At 46.8% G+C, this 27,218-nt stretch overlaps 4 protein-coding genes across 4 annotated transcripts; 3 read left to right on the forward strand and 1 right to left on the reverse strand.

Annotated features, from left to right (window-relative positions):
• On the forward strand, positions 8,977 to 9,726 carry LOC110432728 (uncharacterized mitochondrial protein AtMg00810-like). Its single transcript, XM_021453516.1, has one exon. The coding sequence runs from the start codon at positions 8,977 to 8,979 to the stop codon at positions 9,724 to 9,726; it is 750 nt and encodes a 249-aa protein (XP_021309191.1).
• LOC8054588 (septum-promoting GTP-binding protein 1) lies at positions 9,960 to 12,002 on the forward strand. The gene is made up of 5 exons (XM_002460030.2): positions 9,960 to 10,184; positions 10,304 to 10,400; positions 10,503 to 10,542; positions 10,851 to 10,934; positions 11,946 to 12,002. Exons 1-5 carry the CDS (start codon positions 10,043 to 10,045, stop codon positions 12,000 to 12,002), a joined length of 420 nt encoding a protein of 139 aa, XP_002460075.1. The 5' UTR covers positions 9,960 to 10,042.
• On the forward strand, positions 15,836 to 17,655 carry LOC8055538 (60S ribosomal protein L36a). The gene is made up of 4 exons (XM_002460031.2): positions 15,836 to 15,999; positions 16,901 to 17,080; positions 17,234 to 17,308; positions 17,398 to 17,655. The coding sequence occupies exons 1-4, from the start codon at positions 15,997 to 15,999 to the stop codon at positions 17,455 to 17,457; spliced, it is 318 nt and encodes a 105-aa protein (XP_002460076.1). The 5' UTR covers positions 15,836 to 15,996; the 3' UTR covers positions 17,458 to 17,655.
• On the reverse strand, positions 24,112 to 25,365 carry LOC8054589 (BTB/POZ and MATH domain-containing protein 1). Its single transcript, XM_002462204.2, has one exon. The coding sequence runs from the start codon at positions 25,363 to 25,365 to the stop codon at positions 24,112 to 24,114; it is 1,254 nt and encodes a 417-aa protein (XP_002462249.2).

Below are 27,218 nucleotides of genomic sequence, written 5' to 3' on the forward strand. Positions count from 1 at the left end.
TAGACACCACAGATTCGCATGTTAGTGGTGATACGATCCAGGTGGCAGTACAAAGACGTGAAAGAGAAGTGGCCGTTGAAGTATCTGATGTTTGCACGAAAGTGCCTAACATCAGCGTCCGAGCTTGACCACAACCTCATGAGCTCTGGTGGTGTCTCAGGACTTGAAAGATGAATCTTTCCACCCCTACAACAGAATCCGGGGGGTTCGCCATCAAATTTCTTTGCGTTACAGTGCTTGCAGTTCGGCACCGAGGGTAACATGTGCGACTCTGATGGTACATTAGCATAGACCCGGTCATATGGATCTAGGACATCAGGCTCATGATTCTCTTGCTCATATGTGTCGACATCGGTTCCCTCATCCTCGTCTTCTAAAAAAAGTTCACGTGTTACGTGTTGAAAGAAAAGTTATGAATTAAACTTTTTACTGTTACGCAATGTACCTTGACCGGCGAAAAAGTATGCCTCATCCTCTTCCTCGTCCTCCTCAAATATGACATCTTCGTCATAGTCTGTTTAACATGGCCACATATATGTTGAAAGAAATATTATGATATATAAACACCAGAAAGAGATAAAATGTAATAAAGAAAATACCATCCTCGACCAAAGAGTCTGATGTATGATCTTGTGCACTATATGGAGGCATTGAAGAGGTACCGTCAGCTACAGACGGTTGTGTTTGTGTGTCTATACAATTATTAGGTGCTTGGATTGGAGTTTGTTGGGTGACACCATCTGTAGTAAGAGAAAGTATGAGTTTTTGTAATATGTTAGCAAAGGTAAAAAATCTTCCTAATATATGGTCGAGGAAGGTTCATTACCGTTGCAAACAACACTCGGTTGAGTCAGTCCGTTCGAATCGTTGCATTTTCCATCCACACACCCTCTAGCCCTTCCTCCGATGTTTGCTTCAAACACCCGATTGCGACGGGATAGAAGGGCATTTCTCTCGCCATTGGTCACTCGATGTCTATGTATGGTCTGTGCCGCAACCAATTCAGGGGTCGCGACTTCTGGATTTTGAACTACAGTTGGTGCAATGTGGACAGGCGTGCCACCGAATTCAGGTATTTCCATATCATCTAAAGGCGCTTCAGGCGATTGAGGTGAAGCAGGGAAAATAATTTGAGGGTTGAAGTGAGGGCTCTCCATAGCAATTGAGTCCGGATGCAAATTGTTGGACCGGTTTTCCCTCACCATCCTATTGTAGTTTTTCTTGCTCTCTTTTCGTTTCTCCTTCTTTTCTTGTGGAGTCATTTGCAGTTTTCTTGCAGCGGTTATCTGTGCATTTTTTGCCGCATACGAGTCACGTCGTCTCTTATTTATTAGCGCCTTTTGTTCAGGAGACATTGCAGCCCTTCGTGCTCTATCTAGCTCGCGCTTACGCTCTTTTGGACACGTGACAATGTCCTTGATGGGACTGTATGTATTGACAACACCTATATATAATAAAAAAGTATGATTTCCAATAAATTATAGAGGTACATTAATTCCGTGTTACATTGACATGAATGACAATTGGGTTGGTCACTCTATTTTTTCTTCTCAAATAGATAACATTAATAAAAAAATAATGTACCTGGGTTTAGATCAGGTGATGCAACAGTCAAGTCAAGCATGCCACTTTGATCTACACATCTATCGGAGTAATTATCTACATATATATAATAACAATCAATTAACCTTGGCCTTACCATCATACAAACACAAGAAAAAAATAATAATTAATCAGTAAAAAAACAAAATGGTACATGTGTTTTCTTTATCACTCGGCATGGGTTTATATGAATTGTCTCGATGTAGCCAGTCACTATCTTCATAGACATTGGTGTTTTCCGTGGTTGATTTAAATCCATCTGGTACAACATAATTATATTCTAAATAAGCAAACAAATAACTAATACAAGTAGGTGATATACAATACTATATGTCTCACATAAACGAAAAAAATGGTAATACAAAATTCAAAAACGGAAAATTAGAATACGGTGGACCTCTGGACCCAGCAGCTAGTGAAGTTTCTGCCTTTTTTTATGATATTTTTCTCTACGTTTTTTATTTTTTTTCATCCCTTTGTTCTTGAGTCATTGTTGCATGTCTTGCCTTTTCTCTTTCCCTTTTACGTTGCACACGTTCATCAGCTTGCACTTGTAAATTTGATGTCGTATGAACAACTGTTTGAAAATAAGTTCATACAAATTTACTTAATCACCACCAATAATACAAGTTAAAGTGTGTTTGGAAAAATGTATGAACAATTACCTCCATCAATGGAGTTTGTCAAGTCTGCAAATGGCGTACGACCTTCATTGTTTTGTATAGGTTCCATTATGAACAATCTCTTTGCTTAGATGAACAAGCTAATAGTACCTGGCAATGGTTTGACAAAGAGATCAGTCTGGTGAACAATATTTTTTTCAGGGAATAAAGGCCTACCAGTCAAGATCTTTGCAAAAATGCTACCAATGCTCCACATATAAAATTATAGCAGGCAGCGATACCCAGTTCAAATTGCATATATTATATTGTTTAAAACTAAAAGTTGGATATATTAGAGAATAGAGAATGTATGAGCACCGCGAAAAATAGATAGCACATATTACATAGTTTAAAATTGAAAACTGGATAATAAGATATTTAAAACTGAAAATTTAGAAATTCAGACTGCAAGATGACCAGGAGATCAACAACACAAAAAGATATTACGGTTTAGTGGTTAGAGTTGGCAGATTTTGCACAGCAGAAAGCAAAAAGAAGCGGGTTGGCAGATTTTGCACAGCACAAATAGTAGAACACATTGTATTGATCATAGACCGTAACAACAGTTGCAGTTTAATAAGTTCTGTGAGTTCAAAGAATTCTCTAATGAGTGTTGAGCACAGTCCAGCAGCCAGTCAAATAGATTAATATGTTGGCCTTGCCCCGAAGATCATATAGCAAAATTGGATATGTATTGTTAAACAGGCAAGCAATATCCACCATATACCAGCAATATAAAAAGGAAATATTTTGGGGAGCAAGAAACAAATGGAATTCCAAAATTTTGCTACGATATGCAACTTTTGGTTGTACAAACCACTGGTAGCGCAATACATGTTTAGAGCACAAAATCAGTTTTGTTCAGAGCTTAGAGAGATAATTTTTTGCAAAAAAAGTAATGATTATATTCAGCTGTGTGTGCCATCTCTGCTCACTTTACAATTTATACCATGTGGCACCGACTTAAAGTGCTACTGCAAGAAATTCGGCAATTCTTCTTAGTAGATTTAGATGGTGAATGGTGTGGTCCCATCACATTGCATATGGCCAAGCGCAACTGAATTTAAAAAGTGGAGCATAAGAAAAGAACTCACACAGAGCGAGGTGCATAATCAACATTAGTCATTTCAGCTGTTTCTGGGGTGGAAAGTGAAGTGTCACTCAAAGACAGCGCTTCAAATGTTGGCAAATCCATAACCGGACTATGAAGCTCACTGCTTCTAACCACGCTACACTCAGCCCTGACGAAAACATATTATAGGAAAGATCATCAATGCAAAGAACAGAGAGAAGAAATAAGTATAAATTTGCTATGGAAACAAACACAAGCCAGGTATCAAACATATTCAGTTTGTCGAACAGAATGTCGGACACTTAATAAAGGTAAAAAATAGCAACCACTGCACTTACCTTGCTAGTGTTCTTGGTCGAGAATGTGCCTTGGGCGGTCTGAATAGAAGACACTTCGTCCAACACTATTCCACCATCAGCTCTAGGATGACTATGAATGTTGGAACCAACAAACTTGGTTAGGTTTGTAACAGCAATCTAGCAATCTACTACGATGTTCATGGAATGCAAGAAAGTATTTTTCATTCAATTTTACACAATAAAGATAATAATAAAGCATTAATCTTGAGGGGCAACAAAAGGTTTTCCAGCCAAGCACCAAAAGATGCCAACACTTCTCAGCAATTTTAGTTGTACAAAGCAACTGATGCACGGTTGTGCGCAATGATTGTTTCTAAGTAAATGAGGGCAGCTGTTTCTTGCAGTCAGGACTCAGGAGGGCTAGTTTTCTGGCCGAATTAGAGAGCTTTCAGGACAAATCGACCACGTGGGAAGGGCAATTTTGCCCACAAGCCACAATCTGTCCCGTTTCACTTCAAAAACAATCTGTCCCGTTCATCAACAAGAAAAAAAAAATGATCTTTTCACCAGGAAGCGAAAAAAAGAAAGAAAAAAACAATCCAGTAACATATGGTGGCGAGTAGAATTAAGCACACAAGCTATTTTGCAATACAGATTTAAGGAATGCCTTTTTTGGAGTAAAAAAGAATGATTTCGTTAAGTGTCTGTATCAAGTGTCTCAGGTCACTCTGCAATTTTTACTATGTGGAGCCAATTCGAGGTCATATTGCAAGCAATCCCATCGACAGTAGGTTGAAGGAGAAAGGCAGAAAATAGTATTTGTCGGACTGCATATGGCTGGGAACTGAATTGGGAAAGGAAACGCAGAAGAAGACAGGACTCACTCTGAGGATGGTGCAGCTGAGGAAGAAGCCGAACCGTGGGAGACAGATGCCTTTCCTGTGCAGTGGTGGAGCTCCTCAATTTTGACGCCAAAAGCCACTATCAAAACATATTTACCGGTACCAGGTAAATATACCACTCAAAAGGGGGTATAATATCGATGGGTAACAAAACTAACTCATAAATGCATAAATTTAGATGATATTTTGATTTCATACTTAAATCCACAGCATAATTGATGGAAACATGAAAGTGATTAAAAAGACCTAACTATTGGTTGGGTACTTGGTAAAATAACAGGAGAAACAAGGATTTTAATGTCTCGATCAACTCTACAAAAATTGGTGCAATCAATTAACTCATCGGTCACCTGCTTGACAAAGAACAGAGACGACATAGCCGGTACAAATACCTTAAAATTTGAGAATGGGGATCAGCCGGTAAACTTCTAGTGCAAATTTGCAATCGGCGACTGCAAGGAACAGAGGCAATCACCCAATCAGTGGCAGCTTCCTAGCCTGACGTGGATCCGCGCGTCCTGGCCTCGGTCGGGGGTGCGGCTCTGGAGAAGTCGCCAAATCCGCGCGACCTGGCGTTGATCCGCGCGTCCTGGCCTCGACCGGGGGTGCGAGCACGGGCGACCTGGCGAGCGGGGTGCAAGGATGGAAGGGGAGCGGGGCGGGGATGGAAGGGGAGCCCGACCTGGCGAGTGGGGCGCAAGGATGGAAGGGGAGCGGGGCGGGATCTGGGCGGGGAGCCCGACCTGGCGAGCGGGGCGCGGTGGGCGGGGATGGAAGGGGAGCCCGACCTGGCGAGCGGGGCGCGGTGGGCGGGGATGGAAGGGGAGCCCGACCTGGCGAGCGGGGCGCAGTGTGCGGGGATGGAAGGGGAGTGAGGCAGGGATGGAAGGGGAGCCGGATGGAGCGCGGTGGGCGGGGATGGAAGGGGAGCGAGGCGGGGATGGAAGGGGAGCCGGATGGAAGAGGCGCGGTGGACGGGTTCGCAGGAGGCAGGACGAAAGCTGAGAGGGGAGAATGTCGCACTAAAAGTTTGTCCATCTTTTACTCTTTTTAGTTGTAGGAGATTTGGAATTGCGGCATCCCTAACGGTGCAAATACTTGGTAATTTACTACCCCTCCGTTCCAAATTATAAGTCATTCCAACAATCTTGAAGAGTCAAAGCGTTTCCAAGTTTGACCAAAAATATAAAGAAAAATATAAAGATTTATGTCATAAAATAGGTACACTATGAAAATATAACTAACAAAGAATCTAATGATACTTGATTGATACCAAAAATGTTATTATTTTGCTATATAAATTTGGTCAAACTTGAAAAACTTTGACTCTCCAAGATTCTTGGAATGACTTATAATTTGGGACGGAGGGAGTAACGATCATTTTTACTTTAACATTAAACTGAATCTAGTATTTCTAAATTCCCAGTGTCCTCGTGTTGCCAAAAGACACGCATTTAGAAGTGAAAAAAAAAGAAAAAAATAGAGATGTATAGAATTTTTATGCATATTACTATAATTATAATGAAGCGCCCATCTTCTAAGCTTCGCTCCAGGTCTATAAATTGATAGGATCGGGCCTGCATCCCTACCTACAATTGTTATGATGTTGGGCCCAGGTTTGGATCCTTGTGATGGTGGCGTGTCTCTGTCTCCGCTGATGAAGCGAGAGCACTAGCTAGAGCAGGGCCGGCGGAGAGACGAGAACGTGTACAACGGGAAGGGCCGCCGGCCTCGGCGCTCCACGCTCAGATTACTGCGCAAACCACGGGCGGGCAGATGCCAGACCGTGGTTCCGTTGCATCGGTTTGACAGCTTGTTCAAATTTGCCAACGGCAGCAGGTGCTTCGTCGCCGCCGCCATGGAAAGGAAATTGGTAGATAGATGACGATGATCTGTCCAAACAACGTGTGTGGCTTTCGCTCACTGAAGTTCATTTTAGTTTGTTTGGTTGCCTGTAAAGGGATACTAGCCTGGTTTGAACTAGCCAAAAGTATCCTTGGAGCCAGGCCTAGATTGAAACGGTGATTCAATCCTGGCCAGGCCCGAGCCAGCCCCATCCGGTCATTCTCGTCACCTCCCCATACCTCACCGCGTGCTCTGCCTGTGTTCGTCCTCCTCCCATCGTCGTCGCAGGTCGCAAACCATCGGCGCAACGCCACCAGCTCGAGCACCCGCAACAGCGTTGCCATTGTCGGCCTCCCCCTCCATGGCTCCACGCCTGATTCGCCTTGTCTATTCCTAAGTGGAGTTCGCGTCACCTCCAGTGCTACGGTGGACCGGGTTCCAACGGTGTCGGCAACACGGTGAACTGAAGCGGTGCCTAGGCTCACGCAGTGGAGCTCCGCGGTCCTCGGCGACGCGCTCCCGCTCAAGCGCAGCCGCGGCCATAAGATTCCACCGGCGCTCAAGCAGGAGGGAAGGTGAAGGGTGCGGCCCGGTGGGCTGAGAAAGAAGTCGGTGTCGAGGTCCGTGAAGGCCGGGCTCCAGATCCCCATCGGTCGCAGGCTCCAGTTCCCCTCCACTGCCACCTGCTTTGGGCACGGAGGCCCGACAGCCTACGACTCAGCTGCCGCACGGTGGACCGTGCACAGGCTCCTCAGGTCGGCCTTCAAGCGCGGGGACTCTGCCTCGTCGAGTAGCGAGGACACGCGTGATTCTGATTCCTTATTAGCTGAGCACATGATCGACTGCGCTTTGTTGAATTCTGCACTTCTTCTAATCTATCTTCAGTCGCTATTCTGCATTCAATTTAGAAAATGAGGAGTTCAACCGTAAATTGCACAAGTTGAATGCAATAAATATACAGTTGTTTTACTCATCTGTTTGCTCGCTTTGGTCTTCGCGTTGCTGCTTATCGTGGTCACCGTGTTGGCAATGCTCGCCTTGCTGCTGCCTTGTGCCATGCTCATCGAGGATGGCGTTTAACAAAATGCCTCAAAGGGTAACCTTACTAATTTGGAAAAAAGGTGACTGTATCAAAACAATCGAGATAACCAAACACACACTAGGGCTAACTAGGCTTAGACAACACAGACAACCAAACAACCAGAGATTGGCTTGGTGGGAGCAAACTAAAGCTGCACAGGCCAGGATTCTAGCCAGGCCAGAAATTGATCACGAAACCAAACACACTCGTAGATGCTCCAAAGTTGCCCGGCAGTGCCGGCCCTAAGGGGAGGGCAGGAGGTGCGACGGCCGAGAGCCCTCACGGGATGAGGGCCCAAATCTAAGTATATAATACCACATATCTTTTAGCTATAGTCTTTATTTATTAGTATATGTATATATATGGTGCAGCGGCCTCTCACCAAAAAAGTTGTGAGCCAAGGAGTCGAGCCACCAATGCCCATACACGCGCTGCCACATATAGCGATCATGAGTCGTGACTTCTGGACTTTCGATGAGACAGTGAGACCGCGAGAAAAGACGCAGCGACATCGGCGATACGATCACCAGTTCACCATGCGATCACTAGCTGCAGTGGATAATACCAAAACCACTCCACCCTAGTTAGTCTTCCAAAATCTAAAGGACAGCGACAACCAGTTGTCGCCGGTGTACCACCCGCCGATTCTTCACCGCGACCCGCGTCATGTCCACCCGATGGTGACGCGGCACGCGGCTGGTAACCTGCGGTCCCGGGCTCTTGCGGCGATGCTCGGCGACTCGCAGGTCTCTCCTGTACCCTCTTCCGTCTGCGCCGCCCTATTGGACCCTCACTGGCACCACGCGATGGAAGAGGAGTACGCGGCGCTACTCGCCAACCAGACTTGGGATCTGGTGCCGCGTCCGCCCGGCGCCAATGTTGTCACCGGCAAGTGGATCTGGACTCACAAGCGGCGGGCTGATGGCACCCTTGAGCGATACAAGGCTCGTTGGGTTCTCCGGGGTTTCACTCAGCGCCCTGGGGTCGACTACGATGAGACCTTCAGTCCTGTGGTGAAGCCGGCGACTGTCCGCACAGTGCTCTCTTTGGCCCTTGCTCGCTCTTGGCCGGTGCATCAGCTCGATGTGAAGAACTTACTGAGACAGTCTACTGCAGTCAGCCAGCGGGATTTGTTGACTTCTCTCGTCCGGACATGGTCTGTCGGCTCAACAAGTCTCTCTACGGTCTCAAGCAGGCCCCTCGGGCATGGCACTCTCGGATTGCTGCTTTCTTGGTGACACTGGGGTTTGTGGAGGCCAAGTCAGATACGTCCCTATTTATCTACCACCATGGAGCCGAGACTGCGTACCTGCTGCTCTATGTTGATGACATTGTGCTCACAGCTTCCAGTCCTTCACTACTACGCCGCATCATCAGTGCTCTTCAGCTGGAGTTCCCTCAGAAGGATCTGGGTGTCCTCCATCACTTTCTTGGCGTCACTGTTGAGCCTCGTCCCACTGGGCTTCTTCTACACTAGCGGCAATACACTCTTGATATCCTGGAGCGAGCAGGGATGACTGGCTGCAAGCCCTGCCCCACTCCGGTTAACACTCAGGGCAAGCTGTCAGAGGCCGAGGGTAGTCCAGTTGCAGATCCCACTGCGTACCGGAGTCTTGCTGGTGCACTTCAGTACCTCACTTTCACCAGGCCGGACATCACATACGACGTGCAACAGGTCTGTCTCCACATGCATGATCCTCGAGAGCCCCACCTGACTGCTCTCAAGCGCCTTCTCCGCTACCTCCGCGGCACCGTCGACTACGGGTTGCTTCTTCACCGGTCTCCCTCCACCGAGCTGGTCGTCTACACTGACGCTGACTGGGCCGGGTGCCCGGACACTCGGCGCTCTACCTCCGGCTACGCCGTCTTCTTAGGCGGCAACCTCGTGTCCTGGTCGTCCAAGCGTCAGCTGGTTGTCTCCCGCTCCAGTGCCGAGGCGGAGTATCGCGCTGTTGCTAACGGCGTGGCTGAGGCTTCCTGGCTCCGGCAGCTCCTCGCCGAGCTTCACAGCCCCCTCTCCAGGAGCACGCTGGTCTACTGCGACAACGTCAGTGCGGTGTACCTCTCCACCAATCCGGTCCAGCACCAGAGGACCAAGCACGTGGAGATCGACCTACACTTCGTCCGGGACCGGGTCGCTGTCGGCGATGTTCGGGTCCTCCACGTCCCGACCACCTCCCAGTTCGCCGACATCTTCACCAAGGGTCTCCCATCCTCGACCTTCGCCGAGTTCCGCACCAGCCTCAACATCACCGGTGGCTAGTTGTATCTGTGGGGGGCTCGTGTGTTGTACCTCTTTTCTTTCGTGTCTAGTCTGTAAACTCCGCTGCGACGGTAGTTCAGACTGCGAGGAGATGTTATAGTATATGAGTATGAGGCCCATGAGGTTAGGTCCATGAGACCCATGTATCCCTAATTATATGGCTACCCTGGTTAGGGTTAGCCCATGGAATGAAACCCTAATTCCAATATCTATATTTCGTTCTTCCTTCCTGTCATCGTGCAATTCCTTAACCACCGTGCAAATCTGAGGAAGAAACCATCAAAGCATCGTCACTGCAAGTTTAATCTTCTCGTGGATGTCCGTTCATCTGCAGGTTAAGTATGTGGGAGACGACGGGGAGGAGCAGAACGGTTTGCAGATGACTGGCCTGAATCTCATGGACAAGACGATGGCCGTCAGGGGAGCTAGGATTGCCTACAGCATCTGGGATGTGGCAGGTAACTCTCAGGCACACCAATGAATCAGCAATTCTGTTCCCTGGTTGCTTTGGCTCAGATGCCAGATTTCCAACCTCTCTTGATGATTTCATTTTCACTTGCCTGTGAAATTGATGCAGGAGACCACCAGTCTGTCGACCACATCCCGATCGCGTGCAAGGACGCCGTGGCGATCCTGTACATGTTTGATCTCACGAGCCGCTGCATGCTTAATAAGTTAGTGTTTAGATCGGTTTCAAACAACTCGATTCCAGAATTTCACAGCAAATTCTTATTTGGTGCTCATTAGTCATTACTGTTTTGGTTTGGTTGATGCAGCATTGTAGATTGGTACGAGAGGGCAAGGAAATGGAATAAGGTTGGTGCATTCCTCTGTGCTGAAATTTTTGTGCACATCTTGCCTTTCTGTAGCCTCTGATGTTAGCTGAACATTTAGTGCTCACTGAACATATGGAAAAACTATTACAAATTGCTGCAAACAGTCAGTAGCAGATGGGTTGCCACTCACTCTCCTGCAGATAACTGTTTGGAACATTTTGATAACTTTGAGATTTGCTCGCACGCATTTAGTAGTATTGAAGATGAACAATACTAGTGTTCACATTGTGCTTGGAGCTAGTATGGTTACTGAACGGTGCTTTATTTTTTTTACCCCCCTTCTGGCAGACGGCTATTCCAATCCTAATCGGGACAAAGTTTGATGACTTTGCTCAGCTTCCTCTTGAAATGCAATGGGCCATCGTTAACCAGGTGAGCAGTGCATTTTACAATACTGAATTGTTCTGATCGAAATTTTATTCTTGGTAGCTTTGTTTCTTGGATATGGGGTCTTCAGCGTCTCCGGTGTAGTTTATCTGGTGCTGGCATAGAAAGATGAGAAATTGCCTTGGTTATGACGCGGGGAGCTGTGGTTGCACATGCTTGTTTCATCTGAAACAGTGCAATTAAACAAAGGTCTGAAAGTTAAAACTCACGTCAGATATATAAACTACCATAACCCATCACTAGGCAACTGTTCTTGAATCTTTTTAGGTGAAACATTTTGGGCTTCTTTCCATACTTCCACAGCCACGAACCTGCGATTACATCCACAAACTCAGTGTCGGTTGGGTGCTCGGATGACAGGGACCGACAGGCGACAGCATTGTAGAACCCAAAACAGAACTTGAATCGAGTACAGTAGACAAGTAAAAACTGCTCTGAGCAAAGAGTACTCACCTACTTATGCACATATTGAAGCAAGTGGGCCTTGGTGTTGATCGGAGCCATTAGCCGTAGTGAACTACTAGTAGTTGTAGGCCCAAACCACGTCTTATGTAGATAGACGAAACTTGGCAATCGAGCATGCATGGTCAGGTCTCCATTTTCCTGTCCATTTTACCAAGTGCCACAGCCCACACGTCGGAATTGGAGTGCACGTCAATCTTGTTTGTGGGCCTTGGTCTACGGGATATAGATTGATGGTCACTCCTTACCGGACATGCTAAAAAGAATCGACGGCTACGTTGCATCTGGCTGAGAAAAAGGAGGGAGGTTCCAGGGATTTATATTTGGCTGTGCTGAACTGCTGTTAAGAAGTTTTAGCTGCATTTCTGTCAGTAGCACTGAAAGATCAGAAGTTGATGAGTCTTTGCATCTAGGCCAGAGTTGTTACTTGTTCTACAGCACTACAGCTGCAGAGTGGAGTATCGTCCTAATTTTCTGTCGAAACAATCTGCTGTGCGCGTTGATCGCTAAAAGTGATTTGTGTGTTCCCAACAGGCCAGAGCATACGCAAGAGCCATGAAGGCGACCCTCGGTGGCGGAGCCAGGAATTAGGTATAGAGGAGGCCAGACATATAACATAGTAGATAACCTTAGCTAGTTGGTAAGCACATGCATACAAAATCAAGGATGTAGCGAGTGAGGTGCTAGGATGCAATGATGCTGCATTGTAATGCCATCTCCCTCTTCTCTTTGTTACTATGCATAGGTCTCGTTAGATCATACCTACCTAGGCAAAACCTTTTTCTAAGGGTGATAGGGAAAAATACCCTATCACTAGATTTCTCCAATCTATATATATATAAACAAAAACTCTAACAAGAGGATCATCCCACTCTCAGCACAATCAATGGCGGAGCCAGGAATTAGGTATAGAGGGGGCCAGACATATAACATAGTAGAACTTCTAATAACATTATATATATATGCCCGTACGTTGTATCAGGGTTACAAATTTTTGTCCATGTCTACATTGATCAGTTTGCAGAAAATAATAAAAAAAATCTAATAACCTTAGTGACTGGACGCATGAGCTCCAAAGAGTCAGTTGTCCTGTTCACTTGAAGTTATTAGGACTACTTTTCAACTATAAAATAGTGTTTTTCTCTCATAACAAATCAACATCAGCAGCAGCTATTTTTCAACCAGCCAAATAGAGCAAGCACATGGATCTGGTTTTCGTATCGGAAACTGGGTAGGACACACATGAATGAGTTTTGAGTGAAAGATGATTCGTATGCTGGTATCAGATGCATGAGCAGGGTTCGAGACTTGGTATATCACCAGATAGATGATGATGCTATAGTCTTTTAGGTGTAGAAGAGAAGAAATAGGTAGTAACCATGATTAAACCCTGTTTGGAACACATGACTATTATATTTCTGTATTTTTTTCATAATTTCTATATTAATTTACACCTGATTATACCATAAGAATTTAAAATAATGCTATTATTTTATTCTCCAAGTCCATGGCAATACCTGATTGTTCTATTCTACTTTGTCCATGCATTACAAATGCTCCAAAAGAATGGTCGTAGCCAAATATCTATATATAGAATAATAGCTTAAGACATATAGAATAATAGCTTAAGACATATTAGCGCTAATGAAACGAATGGCAGCTGAAGTTGGGAGGGGCCAGTGGGCCACGGCCCCTGCTGGCCCCTCCCTGGCTCCGCCAGTGGCGGCGCCCGCGCTAGGAGGAGGAGGGTGGTGCGGGAGTCGCCCGAGAGTGGGTTCGCGACGATTCTTGACCATGCGGGTTGACGGCAAAACGCATGCGAGACCCGCAAGGACTCCGATCAGACGATCCATATCACATCTTGGCCAGATCCGACGGTTTTCGGCTTAGCGGGCGATGTGGCCCTATCGGGCGCCCATGGTTTGGTGCAAGAATCTCTAAATACGATTTCTGCACCAAAAGCGGGCTAACGGATAGGGCCACGTCGCCCGTTAGCCTGTGGGCCGTCCGATCTGGCGAACTTACGATGGAGGCCGTTGGATTGCGGATCGGTTTGATCTCTACCCGTTTTTCTTTCTCAAACTAAAACCCTCAGGAACCTTCTCGGGCTCGTCGTCGAGCGAGCGTCAGTCCCGACCATCCCAGCGCGGATGGGGGGCCCAACGGCCCTGGAACCCCAGCTGCCTCTGTGACCCCGGCGCGGCCGGTGATGTGGGCGTGGCGGCTCTGGCCACCCCAGAGCGGGCGGCGGGCGCAAGCACGGCGGCTGCCGCTGCGGCCAGCCTGGTTCATCCACAGCCTCCGACTCACCTTCCCATTGCCGCGGCCAGAGCCTCGTCCCCCACCTCCCGCGTTGTCCAAAATGGCGGATGCTGCCGCATTGAGCTCAGACCCATCTGGAACCTCTCCTTGGGCCCGCGGCCAGCCGGCCACACGCCTTCCGCCTGAAGCTGCTAGCGACAACTACAAACGGCATTGGCAGCTTGGCTACACTGATCTACCCTTGCAGAAGGGACGGCCAGGCTCCAACTCTTGTCGACGCCATCGCAGCCGAGCCCCTTGCAGTCAACAATGAGCTCAATCCGCTGCATACTGTCGAGATGGAGGAAGCCCTGCCCTTCAGTATGGACTTCTTTTGGCTCAGATTCTCAATGGCATCGCGCTGGAACGCCTCGACCTTCCCTCTGCAACTTCTCTTCCCATATGCTCTGTTTCTGCTCAATACGTTCACTCCTAAATTTGCTTATTTGATATGTTTGCAATCAGAAACATGAACACTTCTAACTTGCAGGTGGAGTACTAACAAGAAAGAGCTTTGGTAATTAGTGTTTCCTTTGCGTTATAAAATTCGACATAAACACTGGTAATGGTAATGCAATGCTGAGCTGCTGACTACTTCAGATATCTTCGTTCCTCCTGTTCAAAACATTCTATTCTTGATGTTACTTACAATCAGTCAAAGAGACATCTTCCAATAACAGAACTGAGGTAAAACAGTGGCTTGTAGTCTGTGTTCCTTGTGGTCATGACTTATGGTGACATACAAATTTGTGATTTTTTTTACCAAACACACCGGATGCAAGTAGATTTTATTAAAAAAAGTCTGTTAAATTTCACAAATTTTATAATATAATAATACATGTTACTCTTTTTTAATACAGATGGATATATATTAAATGTTTTACAGGAATCTAAAAATATTCTTGGAATTTGGCAGGCACTGCATCCTTGCATTAGTAAATGTAACATCTCATCGTTCCTAGCTTAGTCACTGCAATAAAAAAAAAGTAGTCTATCTGCGTATAGACAATAGATGGTCATTGCAGTATATAGTCATATAGGTAAGGTACTGTCATTTTGTGTTCCGGAGGTTGCATCAATCAAAGGTGTAAATGCATCATTCATGGAAGCATCAGGTTTCATGTTCGATCAAGAGAAAACAGCAAAAGGAAATAAGATATCTATGATATTTTCCTCTCAGCACTACTTCAGCGAAGCGAATAGTACGTGTGGCTGCCACCGGGTAGCAACCATTGTGGCGCTTTTGGGGAGCGACCATTTCCTAATTTAATCTTGTATATTTTATAGAACATTAACAGCAACATTACAACCATATTGTAGTATGGGCTCTTGGCACAAAAATACAAGGCATCTCTCCTTTTTGTGACTATCTTTTTATTTTTGGAAGTGTATATGGGAGCTCTCCCAGTAGCACATCTTATAACTTATATCCATGTTGGAAAAGCATGAAGTACACATTATGATATATGATCTCATCATACAGTAGTTACAAACTAAATATTCATTTATTTCAATAATGCCTAAGAATGGTACGTATGCTATTTTATTCAAACTAAAAAATGATTATAGACAAACAAAACCCGTGAGCAATGAATAAAGATTAAAATTTAGGCTCAAATTGCAGAGGCGAATATTGAGCTAACAAAACAGTTTTACTATATTTATTTACAAAGTCTTAGCACCAAATATGACCAAACTTCCCTGGAGGTGTTACAATTTTGGTCATAATAAGTAGATAATAAACCAAAATACATATTTTGATGTAGACAAAGCAAGAGCTCAAAATTTGGCTTTCATTACACAAAAGTTATCTTTTGCTGAACTATCAGATTCAAAAAAAGTAGCATCGATGTGTCCGTCAGTTTGAAACAGCACACTGGAAAGCAAAATTAAAAAAAAATCGATTTGTCTACAAGGCTTTTTGGAACAATAATGTTCCGGTTTGCTTATTATCTCCCCTTGCAATCATGGAGAGACCATGTATGTTGTATGGTCACGGTAGCAATCCCGATAGAAATCCGGCAACGTATCAAAAAGATGATGAACTGGCCAATCTTCAAAGGTGGCGCGGCGGCCTTTCTAGTCGGGCCTGGTTTCGCACGGGCACGGCCCATGAAGTGCACGGCCCGAATCGGAGAAAACCCTAGGGCGGTCGCCTCCCCATAAGAGCGGATAGGGAGCCTCTCGACCACCCCGCCGCCGCCGCCACCACTCGCTGCAGCTCTCGACCGGATAGGGAGCACGCCGCACAAGCCCTTCCGGCCTCCTTTCCGCCGCCGCCAAAATGGTAAGCCGTCTTCTTCCCTGCCTCTCTGTTCCTTCCTCGCGCGCGGGCCTCGCCGAGACCTCTATACCTTGCTGCCCTTGTGGATTTATGCGTGCCTCATGATGGACGTCTAGTACCTTTGTAGCGTTGCCCTTATATGTTGTTAGATCTGTGGAGCATCACAAGGAAATCTGCGAATCCTAGTAGTAGCCATCGGGTGCTGGTATTTCTTCGTTTTTAGACTCAGGCTAGTGGATTTATTTAAAGTCCTGTTCGTTTACGTCGGAATAGGCCAGGAACGGCGTGGAATAATTCCTGTTTTGTATAAATTTGTGAATGGATTATGCGACTAGGAATCGTTCCTGTAAAAACGAACGGGGCCTAAATGTGTATTTGTGCTGAGAGTGGGATGATCCTCTTGTTAGAGTTTTTGTTTTTATATATATATAGATTGGAGAAATCTAGTGATAGGGTATTTTGACATTCAGTGGCCACTGAATGTGTGCGACAAAACTGTGCGTTATGTTTGGATTTTGACATCTGAGGAGTGCAGCGCACAACTTTGTTTGTCCAACTGATGTGATACTGCAGTGTCTGCTCATACTTTCTGTAGGGCCTCTGTATTCATGCCACAATTGTACCTGGATATTAGCATGTTTTGTTATCTTCTGTTCAAATGCGTGATGCTTTTGTGGGGTCCTATGATGGCATGAATCTTTGAGACCTGATTATTCTAATGATGACAACTACAAGCATATCTCCTGAGGACCTATATGCTCCGATTTGAGTTTTCAATTTCCCTTCCAACTAATATTGAACTTGTTTGTACATCAATGTTGAGAACTTGTTTATGATCTGATCTTTAGTTGCCAAGGATATGAAATTTTGTTTACCTGTGCAATTTGTTTGACATGTTATACAGGTGAACGTTCCTAAGACCAAGAAGACCTACTGCAAGAACAAGGAGTGCAAGAAGCACACTCTCCACAAGGTGACTCAGTACAAGAAGGGTAAGGATAGCCTGTCTGCCCAGGGAAAGCGCCGTTATGACCGCAAGCAGTCAGGATATGGTGGTCAGACCAAGCCTGTCTTCCACAAGAAGGTAATGCCACATATCTATGTGATTGTAATAATGATCTGTCAATCCTTTATACCTTTCTCTTTGGATGCTAGCATAAATGTCTGAATATAACTGTGAATTCTAAATTCCTGTTCAGTGCACAGTTTGGGATATGACAAATGTTGTGATTTTCAGGCTAAGACCACCAAGAAGATTGTGCTGAAGCTGCAGTGCCAGAGCTGCAAGCACTACTCACAGCACGCAATCAAGGTACTGTCTCAATCTCCTGTGCTAAACTTGCTGTTGAACAAACAATTTCTCCATTTCTATTAGTAGCTCACTCTTAATCCCTGTCACAGAGGTGCAAGCATTTTGAGATTGGTGGAGACAAGAAGGGCAAGGGAACATCTCTTTTCTAAGTTTATCATCACCAATGTGTGTGGGTCTACTACTGTTCTAAAGACTTTTTGTCAAAGTAGTTCTGAAAGCAGACCATGCTATGTATCCAAATTCCAATGCCTGACATTTGCTCTGAGTGTTGGTCGACTTTTGGCTAAATGAACTTTTGTAGCTTGAATCGTCATTGATTCTGTTGTGTGTTCGATTTTATTCTGCCATTCCCAATTCGTATTCTTTTGTATTCTTTTGGTCTACGGATATCGGCTTGGAACCATATCCGTGCGAACTTTGAATGCACGTTCGTGCTCCGTAGCACGTCTCTCTCTCAAAGCTCGTTATGCAGTGCATGTGCCGTAAGATTCGATGTGATTGGAAATCTAAAAGTTTTGGTAAAATTTTTTGTAACTGAACAAGGCTTCAGGTCGACGTCCGCGGTGGGGAAGGCAAAAAGTGGCTGGGCCGGCGCGTTTGGCGATCTGGTCGTTCGGGGAACTTCCCTCGTAATGATGTTTTTTTCTATAGGTGGGCTCCACTAAAGACTGACTACAGCACAAATCACTTTTTTAAAGGGTACTTCTATCATTTTGCCAAGGCCTTGGTTTCTCCCCTATCTTAAAATTGTATTTTTTATAAAATGGTGGGAGTAAGCAACAACCTACTATGTCATAGCTATAGAAAAGCTTCAAAATATTATATGGGAAAAACAGCGTGAATAAAATATTAAGGACATGGCTAACGCACGACCTTCGTCTCCTTCATCGTGCCTCCTTTCTCGCGCCGCCCCCTTCCCCTTCTTCCTTCTCACCACTGTCTTCTCTCTCTGACGACCTAATACCGTCTATCTCGCCGAAGTTGTACCCACTGCCGCTGCTGCTAAACCCATCGCCGTCGCCAGAACCCTAACGATGGGGAGGAGGTGGGGCACGAGCACGGAAAGGAGGTCGCCGCCAGAACCCTTTTGTGGTGTCCTCCTTGAACAAACTAAGAGCAAAACTTCTCCTCTAGATTTTGCTCAAATTTTGAGGTTTTGGAGCTCAAAACCCTAAAATTTGAAAGATGAGTCGCGAGGAGGAAGAAAGGGGTCGCTGGTTGTGCATTTATAGCCATAGGAACAGGAGGCGAGCAATGCAACAACAATTACCTCCATTAATCACACATTAACTGAGGCAGATACTATAAAATGGACCGCCTCCGTTAATGCTTTAATAGAGGCGGTCGGCCTAAGGCAATCGCCTGTGTTAATATGCATTAACGGAGGCGGCCCTATTAAAGCGACCGCCTCCATGAATATTTGATCGAGGCAGGCCTTCGTGTGCCCGAGTGGGACTGGCCATGCCAGGAACAATGAAGACGGCACAATATTTTTGCCCACCTCCAATCTCAAAATGGCGTCGCCGCCTAAAACAGAACGTGTACTAGTAGGAGGGAAGGTCGCTAGGGAGGAAGCAACTAGAGATATATGAGAGAGAGGGGAAATAGAGAGGTCGAAGAGAGAGAGAGCGGGCGGGCAAACGCTTCAGAGTATATTTGGCCATTTGGCCCGAGCACTTTGGGTCGGCACGGGCCTGGCCCGAAAAAGCACGACACTAGCACGGTACGGGCACGGGCACGGAACTCATAGTGCCAGTGTCGCCACGGGCACGATCCCAAGTCATTTCTAGCCAGCGGGTCTAGCCCGTAGTGCCGACACGGGCACAACACAATTTAAAGGGCTAGCACGATGGTGGCCCCATTATTTTAGATGGTTGGATTGATTTTCATCATTTCTGACTGTTCGATTGACTTGTAACATCTCTAACCTAAGTATAAAATCAAATCTCTCCTCATTCTCTGTCATTTCTCCCTCTCCCAACCGCTATTTCTTTTCTTGCTACTCCTCGCGCGTCCTTCTCCGCTGACCGATCATTGACGGCGGTTGAAGCCACTTCCTCCCTCACTTGTCTTCTCCTCAAGGCCACTCCGTGCCCCCACTCGTCTTCTCCTCAAGCCATGGCGTCAACGCGAGACACAACTTCGACGGCTCGACAGCGTTCATGCAGCTACCATGACGATGACGCGGCAACACAGCGATGTGGTGGCACGACGTGCTCGGCGCTGCGACGATGTGGCAACCTCCATGCGGTAGCAGCAAGATGGCCTGAAGCGCGAGGTCTGCGGCGTCGCGTGCGCGGCGGGTGAGGGTGCATGGCAGTGGCGCAAGCGCATGGCGTGGTGCGACGATAGCGCATGGCAACGTTGCGAGCAGGCCGGCACGAGCACTATGGGCTGTTGTGCCTAGAGGCACGTCACAGCACAGCTAACCTCGAATAGTGTCGTTCCTGGGCTGAGATGCCGGCACGACACGACCGCATCGCCGTGCCTAGGCGTGCTAGTGTCGTGCCATGCGTGGGGCTCGTCTGGCCAAGTATATTTCGGAGGGGCATAAGAGCATCTTCAACGGACTACCTAAATCCACTAATTATCTTATATTTGATAGTGGAGGATAAAAAACTTACTCCAATAGGCACCTATTTAACTACCTATTTTTGTTTTTTTAGAATCGACTATACCTAGATCTGTTGGCCCAACAAACCATCCTATATAATTTTTTTCCTTCCTCTCTCTCCTTCCCACGTTGACTTTTTATTCTTGAGCACTCGGATCCCCCACACAGAACCTCCATGCCGTCGTAGGGAAGCTGCCCCGACACCAGCTCTCTTCCTGGCGCCCCTCCTCTGCCAGCTCGGTCATCTCTCGGTATCCCTCGGTCAGCCCCGCTGGTCCAGTCTTCCTGGCACAGGAGATAGTGCAGACAGTCATCCCCGCCAACGGACCAGAATGGAGGGAAGGAGGTGCGACCGGCCATCCCGGCCAGCGGACCAAAACTGCAGGGAGAAGGTGCAGCCGGCCATCCTCCTTCCTGCGTGGGCGGGCGGCTACAGAGGCGGAGGCACGATTTGCTCCCTGCTATGGCCGGTGTCCGAGTTTGTTGATGGCAACAGAGGAAGATGATGACATATGGGAGTCATGGTTTAGGTAGTGCTCTTGAGTTGAAAGAAAAAAAAAAGTAGTATTAAAATGGCTGGCTACTAAAACCAGAAAATAGATAACTGTCCAAATGCTCGCACACTAATGAGTTACAGCCTAGCTGCCGCCTTATCATGGGGTAGTACCGTAGAAAAACAGCAAGCAGAAAATATTTAAGATTACTTTGGTCCAAATGCTCGCACACTATTAAACACCAACAACGTTATTAAGTCATAAATTGATACTGTATATCTATAGAACTCATCAGTAACTCACTAGTATAGAAACTATAAATTAAGGACCGCACGTGCAAAATAAATACTACTTGAACTTGTTATGCTGCTAATCAGACTAACGCCAAAACTCGCTATATATAACCACTCCATAAAACTAATTTGGGCGTTCACGATAGTCGTGGCCTCTTGAACCGGTTCTGCACATGGTCGAGTAAAGACGGGACCTTCTTCATCAGGTCGATGTACTCGTTGGTTATCGCCACCGCCTTGAATTTCTCACCAATCGCAAGGAAATCGAGGCACCTGGACTTGAGCTTCAGGCATGCGTGCTCTTCGGCAAACTGCAAGCTCGACAGCACCGTATCTGTGGTGACGCTAGCACAAAGTATCTCCTCGCACGTCTGTTTCAGGGTGTCCAGCCCGTATTTGCCGGCGGCGACGTATAGATTCTGGAACTCTGACACCCGGCAATCAGCCTCCGTCTCTGCAGCGGCGGCAACGGGGGGAGCAGCAACGGCAGGCAGCAGGCCGTGGTACATGTAATGGAGCATGGATTTGAAGGTGGATGCCTTCATGTCCTGGACGGCGATCGAGCTCGCCTGCTCCTGCTGGCTGCTTTCTTCAGCCATTTGACGACCGAAGAGCTCCGCCCTGAACACTGGAGACCTCGCCGCGAGCACGAGGCGGTGCGCCCTGAAAGTCTCCCCGTCGACTTGGAAGGAGACGTCGGTGAGATCGGAGGTCATGAGGATGTCATGCTCGAGTCTCGACAGTGTCGGCAGCGGCAACGGCGGCCAGACTTTGGAGACCGCCACCATGCAAATCGCGGTGAAGTGGTCGTCGACGACGCAGCTCGCCTCGACGTCAGACCTCTTCGCGATCAAAGAGATGCCTTCCTCCTTGCAATCTGCCGTGGTGACGACGGTGACGGCTTCTTGTTTGACATTGACGACCATGCCTTCCTTCTTGCAATCTGTAGAGGTGACGACGGCGGCGGCGGCGGGTTGTTCTCGTCTGACGGCCGTGCCTTGTTGATTGCAATTGCAATCATCGTCATCTGTGGTGACGACGGTTATTTCTCGTCTCACCGTTACAGGAGGAGGCGTCAGGCCGGTCCTAGCCGGCAGGTCGATATGCGCCGCCAGGAGCTTGTGCTGCCTCTGCTGATAATGGTGCTGCTGGTCATCCGTGCGAGTGATCACCACAGATATCTTGATGGAGTCAGACGATTGCCAATTCGGCCAGTACTTGGCGGTGCATGTGAAGCCGGCGGCGGCAGGGATGGAGACGTCAATGTGGATGCACTCGTCGCCGGAGAGATGCTTAGTGGCCGAGTTGTTTACTCTGAGATTGAAGGACTTGGACTCCCGGGCGTGGAAGACAGTGCATGCTTTCGTCTGTTCGGCCATGAGCTAGATAGCTTCGTCGATGCGGCGGGACAACAAGTGCGACTTCACAAGATGCAGCGGCGGGGGGAAGTGCGACTTCGCTCGAGTCTAGCTAGAGAGGGTTGAAGTATGGGGGAGGAGGCAGCAATTTAACTGATGCTGCATCAGCACACATGGAAATTATATCCAACTGCAAATTCAGATAGGACAAGGCCTCTCTTTTTTGGGGGGGTTTATGGATGGAAGCAGATCAACGTAGGAGACGGAGAGACAGCAGGCTGCTCTCCATGTTTTAAAAGGAAACAAACTCCACGGCTTTTTTAGAAGGAAACTAGCTTTTTTTTAAAGAAGGAATAATCCTATTCAATTAATCATGCAATCAGGTCTCCTCGTGAGCTAAAGCTGGAAACCAAAGGCAAAGAAATTCTATGTGGTGTCGCACCTCGCTTCTCTACGACATCGTTCCAATTATCACTGCATGCATGGCAGCATCCTGGACCATGGCACGTTCTTCGCGGTCGATCAACCAGCCAAGAAAAGTCAGGGTTTGCTCTCCTCGCGCTACGTGATTTGCATCATAAGAATGACTAGCATGGACGCGCTCTCCACGCGCGGCGTCACAGGATTTTTTTTTTCTTTTCGTTGAATGATAGCCGACAAAGAGATGTTGTTAATTAGTAGGAGTAATAATCAAACCAGTTCCGTACTTCAGCTAGCAAACACGTACGTACTAGAACTTGTTTCACTAATAGTGCGTTTGGTTTGCTGAGCCAACTCATGCATGCTTCATAAGGTGATGCGTCGTGAGTTCATCTTATGAATTTTGGTGGAATTAACTCATTTCTTATGCATATATATGAATTACTAGTTTAGGAGAAATGAGATGGCGATGCATCAACTCATTCCATCCCATAAACCAAATAAAAAAGGGTGAGGAATAATAAGATGTACTAGCACATTCCTCAAACTAGTTGAAGGCTTGCTGAAAAAGAAGTAGTCCTCCTATTTAAATGCATTAGGGTTAATTTGCAGCTATTTTTTCAATCAAATTTGCTAATTTTTAGCTACACTACTGGAATCGCACGCTTTGCTTAGTGTCCAGGGCACTCGGCAAACGACAAAAAACACTCGGCAAACCGTTTGCCGAGTGCCACACTCGGCAAAGCGGAGACGGCAAAAAAATAACGGCATGTCTTTTTTCGAGTGTCCGTTTGACACTCGGCAAACAAAAGTAGCTGTCATGGCCAACCTGACGGAAGATCACAGTTTGCCGAGTGTCCTGGCAAGTGTTTGCCGAGTGCCACACTCGGCAAAGACATTTTTTTAAAAAATAATTTTTTGGTTTGCCGAGTGTCTTTCTTGGGACACTAGGCAAAGTACCATGTTTGCCTAGTGTCTTGGACACGACACTCGGCAAAACCATCAGGTTTGCCTAGTGTCCTGGCCTGGACACTCGGCAAACCATTTTTTCTAGGTGTCCAGTGCAGTCCTTTGCCAAGTGTTATGGCCAAAACACTCGGCAAAGAGTGTATGTGCCGTGCGCAACACTCGGCAAAGTGACCAGAAATTTTTTTTTATTCGTTTTTATCCGTTCCATCCAGACAAACAAAAAATATGCATAGCAGACATCACTGACATGATATGCACCGCTCGCTAACAATTAGCTATCAATTAGCTCATCAAACATGTTCACTAACATATGCACCGTTGGGATCAGAGATGGTTAGTGGAGCTGACTCTGAAGACAAACTTCAATTTGCAGGTCTCTAAAAAAGCTAGTGATGACGCTGACATAATTAATTCTTCTATCTAAGAGCAAAATAGTAATAACACAAGACTAGAATCCTAACTGTACCTGCTAGCAAAACTTTTATATAGCGCTATAAATATGGACTCCACGATCGATCTTGTCGGATCGCTCTCTGATACACCATTATATATATATATCCTCTCCCACCCCTCATCGTCAGTGTCATGATCTTTCGTTGAATGATAGCGCCGACAAATAGATGTTAGTAGGAGTAATCCATTAGCCCTTCACATATCACACCACTAGTCGTGGTCTCCTGCACCTGTCCCGTACTTGGGCTAGCAAAGACGGGAGCTTGGTCATCAGATCAAGGTACTCCTGCGTTGCAGCCACCTCTTGGAAGTTCCCAGGAACCGCAAGGAAATCAAGGCACTTGGCCTTCAGTTTAGGGCGTGCACACTCCTCCGCAAACTCCATGATCGACAGCACCGTGGACGTCTTGATGCCGGCGAACATCATCTCCTCGCACGTCTCCTTCAGCTTGTCCAGTCCATACTTATCGGCAGCTACAAACAGATGCTGAAACTCCATCATTTCAGCAGCATTATCATCATCACCCATCATCGTCCCGGCTGCCGCAGCTGCCGGCGGCGGCGGCAGCACATTGTGGTACATGTAGTAGAGCATGCATCCAAAGGTGTTGGGCCTCGTGTCGTCCTCGATGGCGATGCTGCTCGCCCTGCTCTCGACCATCTCGCCGAACAGCATCGCCCTGAACACCGGCGAGCAAGCGGCGAGGACAAGGCGGTGCGCTTTCAGAGTGTGCCCTCCTACCTGGAACGACACATCGCTGAGATCCGGCATGCTGAATATGACGCTGCCTAGATTGTAAGGGACGGGGAGGTCCAATGGCGGCCAGTCTCTTAGGATGGTCACCGTGCAGATCGCGGTGAAGTGGTCGTCCACAAGACAATCTTTCTCGACCTCGTCTCTGCTGGCGTAAAAGGCGACGCCTCCGAAACAATCGTCTCCGGCGACGACGGTTTCAGGCTGCTGTCTGCCCGTGCGAACCGGCCGGCCGTCCCTGTTGCGAAGGTCTATGCTCGCCGCGGCAACCTTGGGAGCTTGAAGCCTCTGCTGGCTCAGCATGCTGGTGATGACGACGGAGAGCTTGATGATGCCTTCCCAGCAGTGAGGCCAGCATCTTGCGGTGACCCTGAATCCGTTGACTAACGCGAGCACCTTCTCGACACACTCGCCGGCGGCGAGATTCTTGGTAGCCGAGTGGCTCACCCGGAAGTGGAAGCCCTGTACGTCCCGTGTTCTGTAGATGTCGCATGCTCTGCTGGGTTCGCCGGCCATGATCGATGATGATGCTTCTTCAAGCAGCGGCGGCGGCGAGGACGACGGGTGGCACGGAGGAGGATGAGTACGACGGGGCGTGTCTCTCGGATCGACAGTATATATATGCATGCATGGGTAGACGGAAAAGTTTAGGTAGGTAGGGACTGTTGTTGTTGTACTCATGGCAATCGTGGACACGTCCATCCATACGGAAAAACTTGGTACGACTGCACTCATGCAAGGCAACCGTGGACACGTTTGGATTTTACGCTACATGCTCATAAGTAGTATCTGACAGATATAACTTGCTATATAAATTCAGAAAAAAAAAGAAGCTGGTGTTGTAAAACAAATAGACTCTGAAAGGAGGACTTTTACTAAATTCTTAGGTCCATAGAGCCGTACGAGCTATGTAGTGTTTATTATTCAGAGAGAGAGAGAGAGAGACATCTAAGTCGCTGACAACATATTTATTTACAGTGCGTTATTAGCACGATTATCTCTACCTCGACATGATTGTTGAAGCCGTCACCAATCAGGATGCCAACATCCATACAAAACGAATCTACTATCTCTACCTGTTAGTTTACCAATCTTTGCTGTAGCAATATGCATTGTCATCATCAAGCATGTAGATTTATAATAATACAACGCGCTATATATATGGGATATATATGTATCTATTAATAACATGTATTGTCGTCATCAAGCATGTATAGATTTATGATGACACGCTATATGGGATATGCATGCATCTATTGATAACTATCCAACACGCCAAGTGTAGTAGTATATCAATTGGAATCACATACTAATATAAATGTACCAGTTATTCAAATCATGTAAGGCCCTGTTTAGTTCCCCACTCAAAAAATTTTCATCCATCCCATCGAATCTTTAGACACATGCATGAAACATTAAATGTAAATAAAAAAATAAACTAATTACACAGTTTAGTTGAGAATCGCGAGACGAATCTTTTAAGCCTAGTTACTCCATGATTAGCCTTAAGTGCTACAGTAACCCACATATGTTAATGATAGATTAATTATGCTTAATAAATTTGTCTTGCAGTTTCCTGACGAGCTATGTAATTTGTTTTTTTATTAGTCTCTAAAAACTCCTCCCGACATCCTTCCGACACATCCGATGTGACACCCAAAAAATTTTGTTTCCCAATCTAAACAGGCCCTAATAGATTAAGTCTGAATTAATTCGAGCCTCTGAGCTGGGAAATCGTTTTCTCACTGCCACAACTTATACACTGCTACTGTTGTCGTCCAGATCGAAGTCGTCAACTTCCTGTTCCTGTTCCTGTTCACGTCACGGCATCGATCATCGGCCTGAGATCGGCCAGACCAGATGTTTGATTGCTTCCAAAACTCTACGCATGCAGCACTACATACCGACCCTGATGTCAGGAGAGACCGTCGTCGCTAACACGCAGTCAACAGGTTGGACTCCAATCTGAGAGGCTCTGAGACATCATGGACACCCGTTCTCGTTTTACGCGGCCGGTCGTGTTCGTGTCTGTCTTGCTCCTCCGTTCCTTCCTGTTGAATAGAATCCAACGTTGCAACACAAGCGCATCGCCATCGCTGCAATTCGTGTTGGCACCTGCATGCCATGCGCCGCCATCGCCGAGTAATGTCGGCTCGCCGTCGATCTCGCCGCCGGCCGCCTTATTCTCCTATTCATATCCGGCCGGGCTCTGCATCGCTCTGCTGCTGCCTCCACTCCCTGCCCCGCAACCAGCCTCGCCAGAATCGAACGGGCCGAGGACGACATCCTATGTTGAAAGGCCGCATATGCCGTCTCGGCACTGCCGGGTCGTCGGCCCAAATATAATATATACATAGGGAGAGCCTTTTTTTTTTCCTTCTCGTCACCATTATAAAAGATCATAATTTTTCGTTTTCCAAGTTCTCCACGGTCATTACATGGAATTTCTTTTCCCTGCCGTCGATTCTCCTACAAGCTAGCTAGCAGAAATAACGCATCCAAACATAGCCATCAGACATAAGGAGACCCAAAATTATCATCCAGCTGTACACACG

The sequence above is a fragment of the Sorghum bicolor genome, chromosome 2 (genome assembly GCF_000003195.3).
Source record: "Sorghum bicolor cultivar BTx623 chromosome 2, Sorghum_bicolor_NCBIv3, whole genome shotgun sequence".
In the NCBI taxonomy this organism is placed as follows: Eukaryota; Viridiplantae; Streptophyta; class Magnoliopsida; order Poales; family Poaceae; genus Sorghum; species Sorghum bicolor.

What these genes read in the sequence shown, in the direction of transcription:
- LOC110432728 (XM_021453516.1), top strand. Translation starts at nt 8,977, where the DNA reads ATGACTGGCTGCAAGCCCTGCCCCACTCCGGTTAACACTCAGGGCAAG.
- LOC8054588 (XM_002460030.2), top strand. Translation starts at nt 10,043, where the DNA reads ATGTCCGTTCATCTGCAGGTTAAGTATGTGGGAGACGACGGGGAGGAG. An exon ending in AGCCGCTGCATGCTTAATAA is followed by an intron (nt 10,401 to 10,502) that starts GTTAGTGTTTAG and finishes TGGTTGATGCAG; the next exon opens with CATTGTAGATTGGTACGAGA. An exon ending in AATGGGCCATCGTTAACCAG is followed by an intron (nt 10,935 to 11,945) that starts GTGAGCAGTGCA and finishes TGTTCCCAACAG; the next exon opens with GCCAGAGCATACGCAAGAGC.
- LOC8055538 (XM_002460031.2), top strand. An exon ending in AGCCTGTCTTCCACAAGAAG is followed by an intron (nt 17,081 to 17,233) that starts GTAATGCCACAT and finishes TGTGATTTTCAG; the next exon opens with GCTAAGACCACCAAGAAGAT. An exon ending in ACTCACAGCACGCAATCAAG is followed by an intron (nt 17,309 to 17,397) that starts GTACTGTCTCAA and finishes TCCCTGTCACAG; the next exon opens with AGGTGCAAGCATTTTGAGAT.
- LOC8054589 (XM_002462204.2), bottom strand. Translation starts at nt 25,365, where the DNA reads ATGGACGTGTCCACGATTGCCATGAGTACAACAACAACAGTCCCTACC.